This window comes from Diospyros lotus, chromosome 4 (genome assembly GCF_014633365.1).
Source record: "Diospyros lotus cultivar Yz01 chromosome 4, ASM1463336v1, whole genome shotgun sequence".
Classification (NCBI taxonomy): Eukaryota; Viridiplantae; Streptophyta; class Magnoliopsida; order Ericales; family Ebenaceae; genus Diospyros; species Diospyros lotus.
The window spans coordinates 3,609,189-3,630,573 of record NC_068341.1 but is presented as its reverse complement, the minus strand read 5'-3'; the positions used below and the strand labels follow the sequence as shown (position 1 = coordinate 3,630,573).

The 21,385-nt window shown below is 35.6% G+C and overlaps 2 protein-coding genes across 3 annotated transcripts; one reads left to right on the top strand and one right to left on the bottom strand.

Moving 5' to 3' along the window:
• Positions 1-108: 108 nt before the first annotated feature.
• On the bottom strand, positions 109-6,671 carry LOC127799496 (serine/threonine-protein kinase STY13-like). The gene is made up of 6 exons (XM_052333576.1): positions 5,318-6,671; positions 2,599-2,720; positions 2,103-2,311; positions 1,809-1,983; positions 1,364-1,498; positions 109-533 (listed from the first exon to the last, which is right to left on the bottom strand). The coding sequence occupies exons 1-6, from the start codon at positions 5,691-5,693 to the stop codon at positions 327-329; spliced, it is 1,224 nt and encodes a 407-aa protein (XP_052189536.1). The 5' UTR covers positions 5,694-6,671; the 3' UTR covers positions 109-326.
• Positions 6,672-11,633: 4,962 nt separating this feature from the next.
• LOC127800699 (protein tesmin/TSO1-like CXC 2) lies at positions 11,634-18,368 on the top strand. 2 transcript variants are annotated; one of them, XM_052335464.1, is made up of 10 exons: positions 11,634-11,965; positions 13,272-13,432; positions 13,515-14,250; positions 15,267-15,754; positions 15,862-15,936; positions 16,809-16,989; positions 17,071-17,166; positions 17,281-17,347; positions 17,556-17,691; positions 17,774-18,368. In XM_052335464.1, exons 1-10 carry the CDS (start codon positions 11,843-11,845, stop codon positions 18,117-18,119), a joined length of 2,409 nt encoding a protein of 802 aa, XP_052191424.1. In that variant the 5' UTR covers positions 11,634-11,842; the 3' UTR covers positions 18,120-18,368. The 2 variants fall into 2 exon arrangements, with proteins under 2 accessions (XP_052191424.1, XP_052191423.1); XM_052335463.1 differs by having other exon boundaries at positions 17,541-17,691; positions 17,774-18,367.
• The last annotated feature ends 3,017 nt before the right edge of the window (positions 18,369-21,385 follow it).

Below are 21,385 nucleotides of genomic sequence, written 5' to 3'. Positions count from 1 at the left end.
TTTAATTGATATTTTGAAATGAGGTACATGTACACTTTATAAACAACTATTTTTAAGTCTTAAACAACATTAAGACCTCTTCTGTGTAGCAAAGTCTAGAACCAAGAATTCTCCCAAGAAGCAACAGGAACCCACATGTTTATTTGTTCCATAGAAAATGACATTTTAAGTACAGAAGTAAAATAGAATCATGAAACTCGAAAGACTCAAATCATTTCAACTCGAACCAATCCGCAAGACAAACATCCCATAAACAGCTTAGAGCAGTCGCCATTTCTACCATGTCCACTAAAAATACTGCAATATAAACATCAATAATTGGCAATTCAAGGACCCCGAACTGGAGCAAAGCAGAAACAGCCGCCACCCTGGCCTTCCGGTATCATGCCTCCTCCTTTGCTAGTGTCAATTGCTTCCAACATTTTCACTACCTCACTCATGTCCGGCCGCTTTTCTGGGTTCGCATCCCAGCATTTCCTCATGATGCTTGCCAGAGAATTTGGACAACATCTAGGGATTTCGGGCCTCAAATTCTAACAACATAGTCATAAAAAAATATTTAGTCAGAAGAATAGCAGAGGATCCTCACTTTTTGAGGCACAAGAATGGAACTCTTAACACCACCAACATAACCCCCAGAATAACAAGTAGCATGTACTGATTCCCAGTATCATGAAATAACTGCAGTACAGTCGCCATATCCATTTAGAAGTTCAGGTCAGCCTTTTGCCATGCTTCCTAAGCAAAACAATATGACGCTAACGATTTGTCTACGTGTCCAAATACTTATCAAAGACGAGAACAGAAATGTTTACATTCAAGTTGGACATGAAACTCTTGCATATATCGAGTAGGGAAAACAATAAAAAAGAAAAAGAAAAACATGCACACACACAGACATCAAATATTCAAGCACATACAAGCAGCAAAACATGTCACTACATATTTTGTTTTCATTAATATTCAATCACATACTTCCCCCAAATTTCCAATTTATCAATCTCGAGAAATGCAGAAGCTATGAATGAAAATTCAGGTTCAAGCCTGTCAACCAGCCAAGAAAGTTATGTGCATGCTCAGTCCCCTGTCTCAACGGGTGGAAAACGGCTGTCAAATTTTATGGGAGCAAATGTTACCTAACAATCATGCATCAAAAGAATACTGCTTGATGCTGATGTTGGAGGACTAGCAAATTAATACACACTTCCTAAACACGTATGGGGGGAAAGCCAACTACATTTAAAAAAAATAAATAAAAGATGAAAATTACATTGGGTTTTGTTAAGTTGGAAATTTCAATTCAAAACATAATAAATGGGCAGGGCATAGAGCACCATAGCAAATTCTCATTGACTGAACTGACCTGCCGAACGACAGCAGATGAAACTTCGGCAAAGCTAAGATCTGGGTAAGGCAGATCACAACAATATATTTCCCATACGCATATTCCAAAGCTGTAGACATCACATTTTCTATTATAAGGCTTGCCATCAAGGACCTACAAAGATCTCAGTCAGTCAGGTTTCCCCTTCATATGAGAGAGAACCAAACAAATCAGGTCTTGCAATCTAAATTGACTTGCAACTTACTCAAAAGGATGAAAACAAAAAAGAACCATGTATAAGATGGTAACAGTTACTGCTGAAGAACATCCCTCCATCACTTTTGGGGCCTGTTCTTCTCAATTGTTATTAGAAAACTCATCATGTTTTTCTTGTTCAACTCTTTTTATAATTCATTTATTACCTATTCATGTATATGACTGATGTTTTTACTTGAGAATAACTTGTTTACAAAAGCACATATACCTCTGGCGCCATGTATCCAAGGGTTCCAGTTTCGCCTGTCATGTCCTGAGGATTCAGGGCTTCAACACGAGCAACACCAAAATCAGCAATTTTTAAGGTTCTATGAGAGTCTATCAACATATTCTCAGCTTTGACATCACGATGAACAATTTTCTGTGCATGCAGATAGCTCAATCTGCACCAAGTTATTTAGGAATATCCATCAATAGAAATATACAAATAGTACTTAACAAAAAAGAAAGAAATATACAAATAGTACAGTTCTAACTTAATAACAACAAAGATGGAACTCACCCTCTAGAGAGGTCTAAAGCAAGCTGAATCACTATTTTAAAGGCAAGTTTCTTTTTCCTGTTTGAATACAGGAATTTTTTCAGCGTCCCACCCGGAAGGTACTCGACAACCACACAGCATGCTCTTGATGGATGGGAAGATTGACTCTCAGTAGAACCATTTTTTGAAGGAATTTTAAGATCTGATGTGCCCATTGAAGCACCAACAAACTGTGATAAAGCAAAGATAAAGTCATCATTACCTCAGAATTTTGAAGTATCATATCATTTAATATAAAGACATATCAGTTTTAAACTTAGATAAAACACCATTTTGGAAAATGGTAGAAGTCAGAAAATATTGTCTTCACCAAAACGGCAGAAACTCTTAGGTATGATGTAATACAAAATATATTCTGCTATCCAAAATATTTATTTCATGAAACACTGCAATAATTATGGTTATTACATATCATAAACATCTAAATTATTTAAAGAAGTTAAAACACAATTTGTACTTTAGTAACATTTGGATGGTCAAGCTTTTGCCAAACAGCGACCTCCTGCCGAAATGATGCCCGCAAAGCTGCTGTCTCAGCAGTTGTGGCCATGCCATCTTCCCCCCAGTCCAATAGCTTCACTGTAATAGAAAAGATAATGTAGTAAGGCATTCAAACAAATACAAATGCCATGTAAAAAAGGATAAACTGTTTCTCCAATGGAAAGATAAGAATACTCACTCTAGTTAACAGCTAAATTCTCTGAAAACTACAAAAAAGGATAGACTTCATAGATTTTAAACATGTATAGAGTAACCATATGTGTAACATGACTCTTTGATAAACATTTCTGAATTTCCCATGTTTTACGATGCACTACAGGCTATCCAACCTGCTCTCTATGTAACAGGATAGGGGAGCTTCTAATGGGGTAACGATGGGTTGCAAAAGGGACCCAAATCAGGTTCAAAGACCTACCACTGTCCTAAATTTGTAGTTAAGTTTATCAAAATGCCCTGGCATATGATGTTCTGCCCTTCATATATGTGTATATATAGTGGCATTAATAAATTGAATCTTCCAAATTATCACTCTTTGACGTTACCACACACAAAACTCTCCTCATTCCTCCCACACAAAACTATCATCAGTCCAAGTCATCTGTAAGCTGTTACAACCAGTACCTAACTAGCAACCAAGACTAATAACCATACTAACACTACATCATATCCATTGAAAGGATTTGATCTCAAACATGCATAATATATATGTATAAGGGGCAGAAGATGAAGACAAAGAAGAAAAATATATAAACCTCTACCATTAATTCATGTTTCCTTACCTGGTAATGAATATAGCACAGCATGCATCATGATAAATACTTCTTCACATAATAAAAGACATCAAATAAAAATAGTCAGATCACAAATTGCATAATGTGCAGGACAATTTTATCTTTAAGTTTTCTTCAACCGTTTTGAATTTAACCCAGTTCAGTGTCCTATATCCCTCTTAAAATGTTAAGAGATCAAAACTCTACAAAAGAATTTCTTCACTTAAAAACAAAATCTTGTTGGTTTTTGTTATCATTGTGACTATTTGGTTAAACCGAAGGGCCATCTCCCTTGAAAATATTAACTAAATGCAACAAGGTGCACAAGAACTCAGTTTAAAAGGAAGACGCAGATCAAGAATTTTTCAAACGGTATTTAAACCATTGCAGAAAAAACAAGGCAAGAGAACCACAATGGTCTATGACACAGAAAAGTTAGGAGCAAAAAAATGCATGTAATGAGTTAAGGGCTACATTAATTCCATGCAGAAGGAAGAATAAAAGATCAAACAAAGGACAGATCAAAATGGTAAATTTATTTGGCAAAGGTGGGGGTGGCCAACAGAGTCTGCGGAAGCACCAATTATAAGGTTGGTTAGCACGTTATGCAACTCTTCCATAGGGCAACTCAAACCCAAGCAAAATACATGTATACATCTATAATTACAGTCATTGCAAGAAATGTCCTTTTTGATTAAATCAAGTATAGACAGACTTTCCATATGCAAGTTTGGCCTACTCTTCACAAGGAGAGAGGACATCTTTATAATTACAATAATTAACTCAAGAGTAAAACACTACTTGATTGAACAGATTCATGTATCACATGATATTAGGCAACACATGCTTGCTTCTTAAAGTAAGACCACACAATTCTGTGTCAGAGAGTTCAGTTCTTCCACCCTCATGGCAGGGCTTGATGGCAATAGCCCGTATTTTAGCTTTCAACTTCAATAATTGTACCAAAAGAGAAAAAAATTGGTTTAGCTAGAGTTATTAACCCATCAGAAATAGCCACTTAAACTTCACACAACTTACAGACAACATTTCATGAAAAATAATGCATTCCAATCAAACCGTGTAAGGACCACTTGGGCATGCAAATCAATTTATCCTACAAAATATTGCATTCACAACAAACAAATTCAAATTCTAAGAAATTGTAAATGTGTTCATCCAAATTTGTGGAGGCATCAATAAAACAAATGTCTCCAAATTTTTTATATTCCAGAAGAGAGACAACCAAATGTAAAGAAAAGTTGTAGACCTTTTATTTTTCATGTTTATGAGCAAATACATTTAGTTATTAAGAATGAGCCAATTAAATGGTCCAATTCACATCTTCTAAGTATGAGAGTAACCAAACAGCAAGAATAACCAGACAACTCACAAGTGCTCTTCATAGTCAACAGTTCATTTAATTGAATGTCAGTTATGTTATACTAGCTGCTCAGGTGTAGTTTGCCTGTGTAACATAATGAATCAGAACTGCAATTAGTAATCCAAATTTCCAATACTCTTAACTTTACTCTCAATCAGGAAGAATATGAGAGGAAATTGGTAGAGCAATATCTGAAACAGAATATTGAGCTGAGCTAATGGTTACAGCATGTGAGAATCAGAGCTACTTACAACATGTGTAACAAATTCTACAGAATTTCCAGCAGCTAACCTCAGATAGCATAAAAAGGCAGCGAAGACTAGTTTCAGACTTTAACATATAACAAGATTCTTTCAGTTCTTATGAAAAATAACAAAGGCTCAGGGCAACAAAAGAAATTAAGTTGGCAATCAACCCCATGCTTTCATATTCTACGTTCCTTCTAGATTTCATCACTTTCACCGCAAGAAAACAGGACCTCAGGCAAAAAAATTATTGATAGAAAAAGGAAAAAGGGTGTTTACCTGCAACATCTTGGCTATCATAAGTACCGCGATATACAGTACCATATGTTCCCCGAGCTACCAAATATCTTATTTCCAACTTAGATGGATCAATCTCCCACTCTTCTTTTGGTCTTTGTGCTTCTTTGTTCCTGGACCAAACCCGGCTGAAGTGCTTCTCCAGCTGAACATCCAAGCTCTTTAGATCAATTTTGTCAGCTCGGAAAATCATATCCCTGTTACTACTATTCGGTGTACCATTCACCAAGATGTTTTTGTCACTAAGACTTCCCTTACCCTTCAATTTAGAATTTGACCACAAGCTTCCCTCTTCTTTGAAATTCTCAGTTTTTGGAACCCCTCCAACTTCCTGTTCCTTGTCTGTTTTCACATCCATTTGTGTAAACCTTATAGAAGAAAAAGAAAATTCCAAAACACCAAATAACAAGAAGCCTGATTCCAAATACCTCTGATATGATTACAGTACTAAACAATTCAATTAAAAAATCAACGAAATTAACCGACTTTCCTGTGATCCCAGAAAGATTTGACAATAAATGCAAAAGGAGAACAATGGCTTGATCAAAAATTTCAAGGAAGAACAAATGTTTTGATCAAAAAATTTGAAAACTTTGCATCATTGTAGCTGTCATGCAATATGAACCAATCTGAAAGAGTCAGATAGTTCAATCAGCTAATATGCAAAGATAAGTTTCTTCAGATCAAACCTACATGAAACAAAAAAGAAAACAACCTATCAAATACGGCCCGACACACCAACCTCAAAAATCCAATCCCAAACTCTTCCACTATTGACCTGGTAATCCAATGGCAATAATAAAAACCAAAACAGATTCAGAACCTAACGAAAAAATTAAAAAAAAACAGCCGCTCAAAACCCTAATTTCGATCACCAACCTTCCCTTGTTCTGCAAATAAACAAAGAACGAAAGTAAACCCCACGAAAACGACCCAGTTCCCAACATCCATAATGCCAAGACCGTCGACCCCACCAACAAATTATTCGCAATAAAAAAAGGTCGATGATTGAACGAGAGAAGCCTACGACCCAGAAACTCAAATTCGAAACCCACAGAAACCCCAAAAGTAACGGCGAAATATAAAAAGGGGAAAGAAAACGAGAGGCGAAAAGCTTGACCGAGCCCGAGCCCAATTGGATCAGAAAATAATTCCCCGTACAATCAAGGAGATGCAAGCTCTGGAAAGAGAATGGATTAGGAAGTTAGGGCTTGCGTGATTGACATAGAAAAGCTGCATTACGGATTCGTACTAACGGATGGACAAGAGAGAGAATAAAAGCAGAACGCACGTTTGAGAGAAAAACAAGGCAAGGATAGAGAACAGTTTTAGAGAGAGAGAAACCTATACACATATATATATATATATATATAGCCAGGCGTAGAGAGAGAAAAGCGCGGGGGTGGGGGTTGTGTTTGGCTTGGCTTCGGCATTACCGCATTTAGTACTCGTCCGTGCACGTACTTTAAACGATACGATCAGTAGAATGTCCGGATGGACCAAAATACCCTTCTTCGTACCAAACTAGGCCATCGGGCTTGGACTTTAGGTTTTATGCTGACCCTGCACTATGGACTTCAGAAGAGCCCATTGTCTTTCAAATCGTTAAGCCCAACCCAAAGCTTGGTAAATTAGTTTGGTTTTCCTATGCTTTACAGTTTTTTGTTTTATTTTTTTTAAATAGACAAATTTATGCTTGTTATACTATTTTTGTTTTTTTTTTTAAGTTAAAGTGGCTTTTGATTTTTTTTAAAAAAAATCAAAAATGTTATTTTCATGTTCATATTTTTGTTTCTATTTAATTAACTAATTACCTCACTTATTAACTTTGTCGTCGATAGAACATAAAAATAAATTTTGTAACTGAGGATGTCGCATTCAACTCACATAGACTTTGTAAGAAAAAAATGATCAAAGGGTGTAGAGAAGTTTCCCTACAAATACTCTGATACATAAATCAAACGCTAAATACTTAAATGTTATATTAAAAAGACATATTTATTTATAGAGAAGTATGAAATTTTTTTAAATTCTCTATAATTATTATTCTTATTGATAATATTTATATTGAGATTCTAGAATCTATTAGAATTATGAATTCTATATATAACATTCATCTTAATATTTTAAATTCTTATTAAAATTAGAATTTTCTTTATGAAAAAATTTGTCCTTTTGCACGGCTCTCGAAGAGATTTTTTAATATTAAAATTATATAATGTACACGTTGTGTGGAACTCCCGATTAGCATTATTTTAAAAATTGGACCAATTTAATTAAGAACCGGTGGTCTATCCGATTTGATTTGACTTAAAAAATCAAATCTCCTTCAACCCGGTCAAAATCGATCAAAATTCGATTGGACCGGTGAACTAAGAATCGAGTTGACCTCAGTTTTTTTCGCCCACTTACTTATTTTTACATTTTTAATTATTAATTAATTCTTTAATAACATATATAACAATTATATATAAAATATATATATATATATGACATCATCCGGTCAGACCACTCTAGTTTAACTGGTCGAACCAACTGACCCGTGACCCAATTAATAGGCCGGTTCGCTCTCCGATCTGGTTTTTAAAACATTGCCGATTAGGGAAAAATTATACATTTTTAGCTTAAAAAGATTATTTTGGGCTTTTAATTTTTTCTTTTTTTTTGGTCTATGATATAATAAATATAATCTGTTACACTATCTTAATCAATCCAACGCTCGCCAATCAACTAATTATTTTTTGTCAGTAAATAATATATTACACATTTAATCTATGATAGTGCATACAAAATTTTTAATAAATGTTATCTTTAAAATTTTGCAAAACGGCAACATTATTAAATCCAATATTTAGTTTCTATTTTATGCGATTAAAAATAAAAATTCACGAAACAAATAAAAAGAAATACCCAAAAACTTAGAACAAAATCAAACTTACTCTAAAAATAATAAATAATTAAAGTTACAAAGATGAATAGAAATCCCATGGGCCATGTTGGACAAAAGGAAGGGAGGAGAGATTGGACAAACATACATGGCGGATTTGGTTTGGTTGTTATGCTTTTGGATCATTTGGTAGCCCTATTTCCGAGGAAACCCAAGCTAGGCGATAATAATAATAATAATAAAAACCCATTTCTCTAAGTCTCACCAAAGCCATTTAAAAAGAAGAAAAAAAAGGAATCAAATTTACAAGTCCAAGCACACCACACCACGCCACGCCACACCATACGGCCTGCAAGCTTGGCTTATCACAACTTTCTTCTCTTTGTCCCAAGTTCTCTCAGAGTTTGGACTTTGGAGGGTTGCATTGAGTCAACTACGTACGTACCGTGCTTAATTAATCTGGGTTTGGTTTATTATTAATAAACAATTGGAATCTGGGTTTCAACAAAAAGTGTTGAAACGTGAAGACACCACCCCCATCTGATCTCATCTCATCTCAGAATACAGATACGAGATACCGGACATCATTGGAATGGAGGGGACATACAACACAGAAGATAAAATTAGAATCTAATAAAGAAAGAAAGAAAGAGAGAGGGTGTGTCACGTGCCAGGCACGCATGGTGAGGACACCAATGAAATGATGATGGTTTCATGAAGCCTTGGCTGAGGCTGAGGCTGATAGAGAAAGAGAATGTGGGGAGGCGGGAAAGTACGTACCGCATTATCATTATGCTGGGGAGTGCACAAGTCACGTGACACTCAATTCGTCGGCTTTATAAAGGGACCACTGATTTCCAAGATATGGGAGAGCTTGCTTGACCGGGTGTGAAGAAAGAAAGAAAGAAAGAAGGAAAGGTCAAGAGGTCAAAAAAAGTTCCCATGACTAAAGAGATTTGTTCCTAAACTCCATGCGGACTTGTGATGATAATATAGTTATGTAAATTTTCCAGGCGTATTCTTTTAAGGCTTAATGAACGTGGTTCATAAATAATTAAAAAATATAATGTTTACTTTTTAATATATAAATATTAATATTTAATATGTTAACTATTAAAAAATATCATTTTAAGTATTTATTGTGATGAAATATTAGCATGTGTATAAACGCATCTATTTTTACGAGTGACTCGTCACATAAATGATTAGTTGGCGGTATTTAAATAGGTTAATTAATTTATTATATTTTCTTAATAATTTAAAAATATGATATTTAATTCTTAATAAACAAAAAGGTCAATATTCTATATATTAATTATTAAAAATTATTATTTTAAGTATTTACCTTACTGAAAGTAAACAAAATTGTTATAAAAAAATCATATTATTTTAAAAAATTGTTATTCTAAATCCTTACCTTAACATGTTATGTGTTATAAAAAAGTCACCACATTAAATTAAAATTTATCTTGATAGAAAAAATATCAAATTAACTATAGCATAAAAAAAAAACATTAAATCCTAAATATCTAAATATTTGAATCAGTAACCTAAAAAATGCTATTTTATTTTATTCTCAATCACTAAATATAATTGAACTAATTTCATCATTTTTCGTTGTTGAACTTGGATCCATTAACCTTTCACTATTTTGTTTATATCTATTTTGCGTAGAACTTAAAGTAATAATTTTTAATAGTTGAGATATGAAAATTTGACATTTTTGTACATTAAGGTTTAAATAATATATTTTTTAATTATTGAATGAGTACAACAAACCAATTAGACTATTTAAATGCTGCTAACTGATGATCCATATAATGTGTCGCTTATGAAAATAGGCATGTTCATATACATTATAATGTTGTGTCATGCTAGCAACTTAAATTTATAATTTTTAATAATTAAAATATTAAATTTTGACATTTTACGCATCAAAAACTAATGTCATACTTTTTAATTATTTAGGAGACATTATATGTATTAAGCATAATAATAATAATAAGTTGTGCGTTGCTATTATTGTCATTGCATCCGTTGCCTTCCCTCGCATGTGTAGTCGTCGGCTTCTTTCTCTTCCTTGCTTGATTTCCTAAGTTCACAAACTGAGAAAGAATATGAATAAAGTGTTTTGCTTATGATTTGCAATAAAAACAAAACAAAACGACGTCATTTTATTGATATGTTAATTATTAGATATATTATTATATCATGTCAACTGGGTCACACATCATGCCGATTGATGATAAAATTAACATCAATTTTAAATTATGAGGATGAAATTAAAATAATTCTCAAAATGAAATAAAATTAAAAAATAAATCAGACTATTAACTAAAAAAAAAAATGGACACTAACAATACACATGTCGCATCCTGGAGCTGTTTGGTTCCTTTGTGGGCCACCCCGCGGACGGATTCAAATCCCTCGTGAACGGCCCAACAAACAATCTGACGTCTTGTAGTGGGAAGAAACAAGACGTACGTGAGCTCCATTACTAGTGATGCTGCACCTTCTGTCCATTAGTTCAGGTCCTTCAGGACGAGGGTTGCCCGTTGAATCAACGACGTAAATCGGGGGTTGAATTTCTTACGATGGACCTCCGACGCAGCAAAACCCACCTTTTGAAATCCATTGCGCGCCAAAATGAATTTGGCCCTGGTGGGGGATATTATTAGGTCACGGTCATACGTTACATTAAAAAAAGTTGTTCAATAGGTTCAATATTTTATTTATTGCAATTGATGGGGACATCGTTGGCATTTCTTACCCACCTAACAACATATTATTATTAACTCAGGACTTGGCTGCCTTCTCAATGTACGAATCAAATAGCTGAAGAACAGATCGGAGTCATTTTATTGATTAATTGAAAAAAAAAATGTACGTAATTTAAGTCCAATATTATCACTACAAAGCAACACATTGACTAAATCAATTTATTTAATGAATGAATTAATTGAAAAATGCTAATAAATTAGCATTAATGAGATCAATTATCTTGGGTTTCCAGATAATAATCGTCCCTGATACCAAAGTTCCTTGCTTAATCTAGTGTAGTGGGCAGCCCTGGACAACCCATGTTGCCCTTGCCATCTTACTACCCTAGTGTCATTTACTTTGGGCAACGGGTATAAACTATAAATCTCAAGAACTTTGGGTATCGTGTGTAAATTTCAATAAATTTTAACAAATTATTTTGCTTTCCAATATATATATAAAATGAGTAAGGACTTGGGAGTAATTTTGTAGCCAGGAAGGCGGACAAAAATGTAATAGAAGGAAAAAGGAATAATAAGGTAAAAAGTGGGGGAGGAGTTTTTAAAGAAAGGTTGTGCACCGCTCAAACCAAGTGTCCGTTACTTTATCTTTTTCTTTTTCGCTGTATAAAAATTTGGCTTGTAAACAGCTCACAGCTGTGCCTGTGCCCGTGAGAGTAAGCTAGTGAGTGTGAGTGAGGATTTGGTGAAAGTGGTAGGGTCGGGCGGTGGGGTTTTCTCTCAGCACGAGAAAATCCTCTCTCTCTCGCCTTGCTTTCCCGCTCCTTCTTGAATCTCATCACTATAGATAACAGAGAGAGTTAGAGAGAGAAAGAGGGTCCATAAGGAAAAGGGGGAGAGATGGGAGAGGAGGGAGAGAAGGTCGAGAGAGAGACCGGGGCCGAGGGATGTGGAAGAGGAGGCGGCCCTGCAATGGACACTCCAGACCGGAGCCGGATCGCGACTCCCATCTCCAAATTCGAGGTGATTTGATCTTGGTCCCAAAAGTCTTTTTTTTTTTTTTCTCCGATCTCTGCCGACTGGTTTGTGCTTGTAATCCCTTGATTGATCTTGATTTGTGCTCTATCTAGCTGCTGTGATGGTTTTTCGGGTTTTGCGCCAGCATCTGCGTCTTTGCCGATCTTAATCGAGTCGCCGTGCTTGCACTCTTTGGTTGGCCTTGATTTGTGCTTTAGTTGGGGATTCTGCAAATTTCGCCGCTCTGTTTGGCTTATTTTGTTGAATTCTGTTTTAATTGTACTGAATTAGGGTTTTGATTCTAAGGCTCGAGGATTTTTTTCTTTTTTTCTTTTTGGGTTTGAAGACCCTGGCTTTTTTCTACTTGGTTTTGTTTTATTTCGATGAATTTTAAGGCCATGCACGGAATTAGGTTTTTTAATCACTAATCTAAATAGACACATGGGAATTACTCTCCGTTTACTTTCTTTTCCTTCCACAAATTTTAAACAGAGTATAAGTGAATCAGGGTTCGATTTAAAGGCTTGCGGGGTCACTTTGTTTGAGATGAAGTTTTCAGTGATAGACTTGGGTCATTTTGTTGAAAGCATTGTTGTTTAACCTTTGTGAATTAGGGTTTTGATTTGCAGGCTTGAGGCTTTGTCTTGCTGGTTCTGATGTTTCTAAGATGATTTGTTTTGGAGTTAATTTGATGTTAGGTGGTGTTTGCATATTTTTGGCCAGAATCCTATGTGATTAGGCCTATATTGGCAGTTTAATTGGGGGGGTTTTTGTTTGTTGATTTGGGTAATATAATCTGCAGTTACTTCAGATTCATGAAACTGAAGATGCCCCATGAAAACTGTTCATTTTTTATTCCGTTTTAGTTTTAAAAATCAGATAACCAAGTCAAAACTCCCCTTCAGGTTCATGCCTGGTGCTTTTTGGTTCTTTCATCAAGCATTCCCTATTAATTTGGACTTTTAAGATCATCAAATTTTCAAGAATTTTAGATGATCTTAGTTTACTAGTCCAAGGTGTGGATTCCGCTCTGTCTAGCACAAGATTTAATAAATTAGTCAGTTATGCAGAGTCAGGTAAACTCTGTCTGGTTTTAGATGAATTGTTGCAGAACAAAAAAATGGTGGAATTTTAACTCTGTAATAATTTCTGAGATGCATGCATTATTCAATTTATTTACATAAGTTATTTTCTTATCACATAAAATTACATGTTTGATTCTTATTAACAGATTTCTTTTATTTATTCTTTTCTTATTTCACACCTTATTCTTGGATGCTGAAGGAAATTAATTTTTTTGGGCTATTTGCAGGATTCTCCTGTCTTCAACTATATCAACAATCTTTCTCCTATCAAGACTGTCAAGTCTTTACGTATTAGCCAGACTTTCAATTCGTTTGGTTTTGCATCCCTTCCATCAGTTTTTACTTCACCACATGTCAATTCTGTCAAGGAATCGAAATTTTTAAGAAGGTAATTTGTACAAAATTAGCCAAATTACTTTAGCTTTCTGCCTTTTTATGATTGTTCGTTAATGGTTAAGGTTTCATTTCAGGCATCCCTCATTAGATTTGTCAAAACCGGAGCTTTCTTCCAAGAATGGGAAGAAAGTTGGCACCAGTGAAGGGGTTACCGACCCCACTCATAACTCTGATGAGGAACAGGAAAATTTTGATCCAGCAAGTTTCATAGGTGAAGCTTCTGCTGAACAAACATATGAATGTACAAAACTTGCAGTCGAGGTGTCGCAAAATCTGAACTATGATTGTGGTAGCCCCGACTGTAGCACAATACATTGCCATGGCAGTGGAAACAAATGTGTGCCTGATTTTGCTGGTACGTCAACATCAGTTGTTCAGTTTGTACAAGAGGTTTCCGAAACATGTTATGTAGGAAGTAGAGAGCATGCGGAGGGGACAAGAAAAACTGAGCAAAATGCAGATGGGCCAGGATGTGATTGGGAGAGCATGATTTCGGATACTACCGACTTGTTAATATTCAATTCACCCAACGAGCCAGATGCTTTCCAGGGTTCTTTCCAGAAATCTTTGGATACTAAGGCAAGCGCGTGTACTTCTCTTGCATCAGAAATGGCTCATGATCAAACTAATAATTTACCAAAGGTGCAAGTTGTTGGTTCAATTGGGATTGAACAACATGAGACAGGAAATCCTTCTTCCTTAGTTGGAGAAAATAATACGAAGGAGAATGAAGCAACTGGACACATCCTTGCTGGTACTTCTGTAAATAAACATGTGACGGGGGAGCCAAGTGAACAAATTGATAATGAGGTGAGATGCTGCACTCTATTTGCTAACAACAGATCCTTACCATTTGTCAATGCTGTTGCTGGGATGTCAATCTAATCCAATGAGCACCTAATATTCTCATTCTTCTAAGGATTATATACATTGTTACTTCTAGTAAGGGCACTGCTCAGAGAGCTGCCTATTAGGCATGAAATGCTGTTTCACATTAAAAACAGCCACTTTGAGTAAATAGGGCTCTCAATCTTAAAGTTCTGGGTATTTTAATTCATGGGGAACAGAACTATATGGTGTCATTGTTAGCTTTTAGCAGGAGAAAACCTAGGTATGGGTCTGATGTTAATATATCATTGATCATGCATTTTCTCTTGGAAAACAATTACCTGCTTATGCTCTCAAGAAAATCCTGTGATTGGTTGAATACTTTGGTCATGTAACGAATATTCAGGTATGGGAGTAAGATGCAGGTAATGTCCTAGCATTGGACTCTTCTGCTCTAATTTAAATTGTATTTATAAACTAGCATATAACTTTTCATGCATTGAATGAGTAATATATAGTTTCATAGTAACTATTTTTCTTATTTTAACATGATTATTGAGCACATATCCAAGTAAACCATGTCATACATGTAATTCTTGTCCTATTTTGAGTGTCAAGTGTTCAACAAGGGTTCTTCACCATTCCCTGTAACATAGCATTAGAGAGGGTGTTAGTTTAAACTTTTCTCTTATTTTGGTCACTTCAAACAGTGATTCATTATTTTATTATGTGTCTAACAAGTTGTCCTCACAAACTTGCCACCAAGATGCAAGATGGGTTAGTGTAGTGATTGTCATCACTCACACCTATGCTACATTCTAGAGCTTTGAGCAATAAGTTATGGTTTTGAATTCAAGAGCTTTGAGAAATAAGTTATGGTTTTTACTGCTTTCAACTTGTCATCTTATTCTTGTTTACTATTTGTGTACGTGAGAGGGATCTATTTCTTCCAAACTTGTGATTAACATATAACATGGTTTTGAATGTTTTATGTGCAGCCTGTTTCTAATTTACATCGTGGGATGAGAAGGCGGTGTCTGGTTTTTGAGATGGTGGGAGCTCGCAGAAAACATGTAGATGATGGTTCAAGCTCTGCTTCTTCCATTGCATCACAATCCAATGTTAACAGTGAGTGTAATGACAAGCAGCTGGTTCCTATAAAGCCTGGCAATGATTCTTCACGCTACATTCTACCTGGAATTGGTTTGCACTTGAATGCTCTTGCAAGAACTTCAAAAGAATGCAGTACTGTTTGCAATGAACCTTTGGGTTCCGGAAGGCAGTTGATAGATGATCCTACCTCCAGTGCCTCTTTTCGTTCTCTGTCTACTGGTCAAGAGCCCCCAAATAATTCTTTGGCAGTGACCTCCTCTGAAAGAAACCGGGGTCCCGCTGAAAGTGGTGTTCAGGTTGCAGAAGATGCTTCTCAGGCACCTGGATACATTGCTAGCGAAGAGTTTAGTCAAAGTAGTCCAAAAAAGAAGAGGCATGTGCAGTTTACTCATTATAGTTATTATTTTAGATTGTTATTGCATGATGTTTTCCTTTTATTTGCTTCAATTTTTCAGTATTATGACAAAAGTTTGATTACAGGCGTAGGGCCGAGAATGGTGCAGAGAGTGAGGGATGTAAGCGGTGTAACTGCAAGAAATCAAAATGCTTGAAACTGTAAGTTTGCCTTAATTTTTATGTGTTGCCATGACATGGTTCGTCTTGTCTAGTAGCACAAAGTAACACTTTGTTGTCCCCTCAAATAGTGAGCTATGAAATTTTTAGAAGTTGATTATAAATTGTACAGCACTTTTTTTTTGGGACAAATAACTTTTATGTTCATAGAATAGATCTGTTTTGGCACTCCCTAAATTGAAAATTTTGGATACCCAACCATGTCTTTGTCTCCTACTGCTTACACTGTTTGTGTAGTAGGCATCAGAATTTCCCACTTCACAAATCAGTCCCTCGTAGGATCCATAGTTGCATTCGTCACAAATTTTCTGCTCCCACTCCATGGATAGCATAATCCCTGGTAGAATCGACAGTTATATTTGTCACAAGCCTTCAGAAGCATGCAGAGATGTACACAGAATTGCAAATTACACATTTCCCACCACATTTCTCAGTCATTCAATCTCAAAACCTAGCTGCATCTTAAATATAATGAAATAAAGATGATGCTTGGCTATGATTTCTACAGCAAGCTCTTAGATCCTGAACTTGATGCTAATCTGCACTGTAAGCGTTTGGATCCAGAATTTCTCAAATGTGTATGTACAGAGGCCATAGGATGGTTTTAGTTTGGCGAAGTTATAAGTCGTAAAAACGAGAAGTTTTATCTAGCTTGAACCGATCAATGCAATGTAATTTTACCCCAAAATATCTGAAAGCGAACATGTACAACTTAAAACTTGATTATTGAAAGAGTCAATCCAGTTTGGAAAATTAAATAAAACTCTCCACCTCGTCCATGTAGAATTAAAATATAACTTGTATTAAATAGCAAAGTCATGCTTAAGATTTACTTGCTAAACTTTCTAATGCAGGTATTGTGAATGCTTTGCTGCTGGTGTTTACTGTGTGGAGCCTTGTTCGTGTCAAGATTGTTTCAACAAGCCTATTCATGAAGACACCGTACTTGCAACTCGCAAGCAGATTGAATCTCGCAACCCACTTGCATTTGCTCCTAAAGTGATTAGAAGCTCCGATTCGCTACCAGAGATGGGGGTCTGAAAGCTTATCTTGTGTTGCATTTTATTTACATTGTGGTTTTTGCTATATATCATTAAAGTGTCGTTACTCTATCAGGATGAAAACAGCAAAACTCCAGCTTCTGCAAGACATAAAAGAGGATGCAATTGCAAGAAATCTGGGTGCTTAAAGAAATACTGTGAATGCTATCAGGTTTGTTTATTTTTTTATTTTTGTGCTTTGTGTCTAATTTTATTGTCCTTTGTGTCTATAGTTTTCTTGCCAATATTCATAATTTGATTTGAAAATGATGGTTTCCTTTGAAAGGGTGGTGTTGGATGCTCCATTAACTGCAGATGTGAAGGGTGCAAAAATGCATTTGGCAGAAAGGATGGTGAGCTTCCCTTGAAAGAAAATTTTTAATGCTTCTTGACACTCCAATCCCTCTTTAAGTTTTTTCTGTGCCAAAATCCGTATTTCTTCCTACTTCCATCGCGTTCCTTTCTCCCTTATGTTCCCCATTGGCAAGCATGAACGATTGTTGGTGGTTTGAAATGTTCTTTTTTTTTTATTTTTTTTGAAAATAGGATCTACTTCAACAGGAGCTGATGCTGACTTGGAAGAAGAAGAAACAGAAACAAGTGAAAGGAGTGTCATGGACAAAACTTTGCAGAAAAATTTAGTCCCAATCAGTGAGCAGAATACCGATCCTACAGCAACTCCTTTACGGTGTGCAAGGTATTTACAAGCCAGCAATCCTTTAATTCTAATATCAATTAACTTGTATAATTACTTTTTCTGATTTTTCTTTTGGTGTCAGAGCATCTGTCCAGCTCCCATTTTCGTCCAAGAGCAAGCCCCCGCGATCTTCGTTTCTCTCCATTGGATCCTCTTCTGGGTTTTATGGCAGTCAAAGGTTTGGAAAGCCAAACTTACTGCAGCCTCAGCCACAGTTTGAGAAACAAATCGAATCTGTTCAAGAAGATGAAATGCCGGATATTCTCCGAGGGAACTGTTCTCCCGTCAGCGGCATCAAATCTGCTTCACCAAACAGCAAGAGGGTGTCTCCTCCTCATGGTGACTTCTTGTCGCCAGCCCGGAGGAGCAGCCGGAAGCTAATACTGCAGTCTATTCCTTCATTTCCTTCTCTCACCCCCAAGCATTAAATGTTTTAGTTTCTGGTAAACATGAAACAAAATGCCTTGTGTGTTCAATGTAGTTATGTTGTTTAGTCATATCTCAGTGGAGCTTGCCCCCATGTCCTTGTATTATAGCGTTGCCAGTCTCATAATGAATAGCTTTCTGAGTAGTGTAAAATTATTGAATTTAATATTCTCCCAAAAAATTTTGAGATCAATATGCATATTTTGGGATTGATATTGTACATTTTTTCTTTTATTTCCCTTTGCCCAATTACAAATATTTACTGTACCCCGTCTCTTGATCTGTGAATCTGCAGTTGCTTTTCAGGAAAAAAAAGGGTTATATATATTTGCTTTTCATGTTTAAATTTTGGATTAATTGGATTTTAACTGGTTTGACAATCTAAACTTGGAAATAGAAATCAAAAAAGGAAAGAAGTGTAGATCCATGAGAAACAACAGAAGTTGCATTAGCTGCACATGGGCATGAATATGTGGACCCATGACCCTTTGTGTTACAAACATCTGTGGTCCAATTTTCCCTCATGCTTCTTTCACTTGCTTGCACAGAAACCAGCACAATTATTTGGCAAGTCCATCAACTTTCGTTTATTTTTTTGGGTTTTTTTGGCTGAACCTATATGTGTAGTGCCTACAGCTTTGCTACTACTGCACTATGAAACAAAATCTCCATTCATATGGATCTCTCATCTTTTCTTCAAGGTCCCATGCCATCAATTGCTTTTAGATTTGATGTACCTCTTTAAGACTTTTGCCTGGTCTGGTGGTAGTTGGCGGGAGGGTGTTGGCCTTTTTGAGGGAGATTAAAGGCTGGTAGACACTGGTCTTAATGATGTTTTCACAGATTTTTTATATGAAGATATTATGTAAGATAACGTGACAATAATATTAATTTTGACCATTTAAATCTGTTTCCCTCCATGATCATTACTAATTTGCGCCATTTCATATAAATACTGTACAAAATTTCTGTATCATTTTCCCGAGCAGAAGAACCACTCAGATTTATATCTCCATCCACTCCTTTTTAACACCCAATAATTGTAGAGAGAGAGAGAGAGATCTGTCGGTGAGGCCAGCTAGCGTTTGCCAAAAGAATGGACCATCTGAGTTGGGGGTGACATCAGGATTGAGTACTACTTACAATGAAAAGAAGATAAAAAGAGAACACATGCAGTACTTTTAACCCATGTTGCTTGGGTGACATCAATTCGCGATGCGATCCAATTTTACATCGATAGTTAATCGAAGACGTATTAGATAAATATTCACTTAACATTTTTCTGATAAGAACCATAGTTTTGGATCAATCAGCTCAGGGTTTGAAGTTTCCTGTACGTGTTTGTGACAGTCAAAGGAGTTAAAACAGTTCACAGCAGTGCATTGTGTTTCATGGTTTGATTTTGATGCCAAAAGACTCGTTTGTAGCAATAGATGCCAAAAAAAATCTGTAATGTGATTCCCTTTACTTTCCCTACTGGGTGGGTAGATGCTCTACCCCACAGAACACAGTGTACACACCCACTCACCCACACACACACACACTATATATATTTAACTTTAACTTGGATTCAAAGGCATACCATCAATGGGTCATGCTTAACAAAAGTTGATCAACTTTCTCTTGATTTGGATGTATTTGGCACTAACAAGAACTGCTTTTACAGTTAGTTTTTCATTGTCTTCGGAGTTGTTGGCAGCAAACAGGGTTTACTTGCTTCAATACTCTCTCCTGTAAAAAGAATTCATCCGAATTATAACTTATAATAATATGAAAATACATATATGTTACAATTATGTGAGTCTGATGAGATTCTCATGTCCATGGTGTCTGGTTAAAGCGAATTAATTGAAATGTGCAAGTTTGAAAGCCACTCCATGATCTGTATCTAAACTGGGCAGATGCAGACAATGGGAAAGGTACAACCTTGGGACAGCCCTCATGATGAGTCATTTTTGCAATGCTCTGGGGGGACTTGACCAAGCCAATCCACCCACGTGGCTGGCGGAACAAGCATGTCGCCAAAAGATGCTATTTTCTAAAAAAAAATTACTCTTGTACAAAACTTACGATAATAATGACTTAATAGTAGCATGAAAGAGAGTCTTCTCAACTTTAAGATTGTTGATTTAATTCTTAATCTTGTTAATATTTGAGTGAGATCACGTCATATAGTTCATCAGTTCTAACTGAAATGATCAATGATGTTATCAACAAAAGCAAAATAAGATATAAGACTAACTAGGTATATTTGAAAGTAAAATAAAAAATATATAATTTTTTAATATCTTTTTAAGTTTAGTGACAACCTATGTATCTATAAGTTAATTTCTTCTAATCTGTCACTTATAAGGAAAAAAATATTGATATGACTCATTGATGAATAATATTTTGAGTTGGAAGAACCCATTCAAGCCAGTTATAATTACAAAAACTACTGTTAATACATCTGTTTAACTATATTTTTTATTCACAAAATATATAAAAAATAGAATTTTTGGAAATGAAAATATATAATAGGATATCCCTTTACGAGGATTGACGAGGCAAACCCAACCACCTAGCTAGCAGCTGGTTTTATTACACATATTATGTTTCAACCATCATCAATTATTCAATCATTGTCACATATATATATGCAGATTGGAGCCACAATTCTGAAGGGTTCTTGAAATAATTCTACTTTGCATAATCGCATTTACCAGCCATCCTTATTAATATTTTATTTTCAGTAGTGTATACAGTATACAGCACTCTTAATTTTTTTAATTAAAATTAATTTGCAATAATAATTTAATCTGCATAATGCATGCAGACCGACCCGCAATGGAAGGCTTTGGAAAGAATCATATGATTGATTAATATGTTGTAGCAATGACACAACAAAACATAAAAAAGGCAGTGCAGCAGTCCAAACACCGTACCCCCCCACCACTACCTTCCAAAACTCAACTACCAATCTTCCCATATCTCCATTTTCCTCTTTGTACAGCCACCAACTAGCAATTGTTTAAGCATTGCACTAGTTCAAGTTTACTGTAATATTGTCATTAGCAGCAGATCAGCCACTTAATCCTTGATAATTACTCAAACATCTTAAAACTATGGTTGTTAGACTGTTATACCACCTTTAGTTGCTTGAATTTGCACCTGTAATCAAAATCCAAGTTTTGTGGGCAACCTTCATTTTTTTTTTTTTTTTTGAATTAGAGAATCCAAAGCTTAAAGCACTGTGATGATATGAATGGTAATCAAAATACTAAGTGCA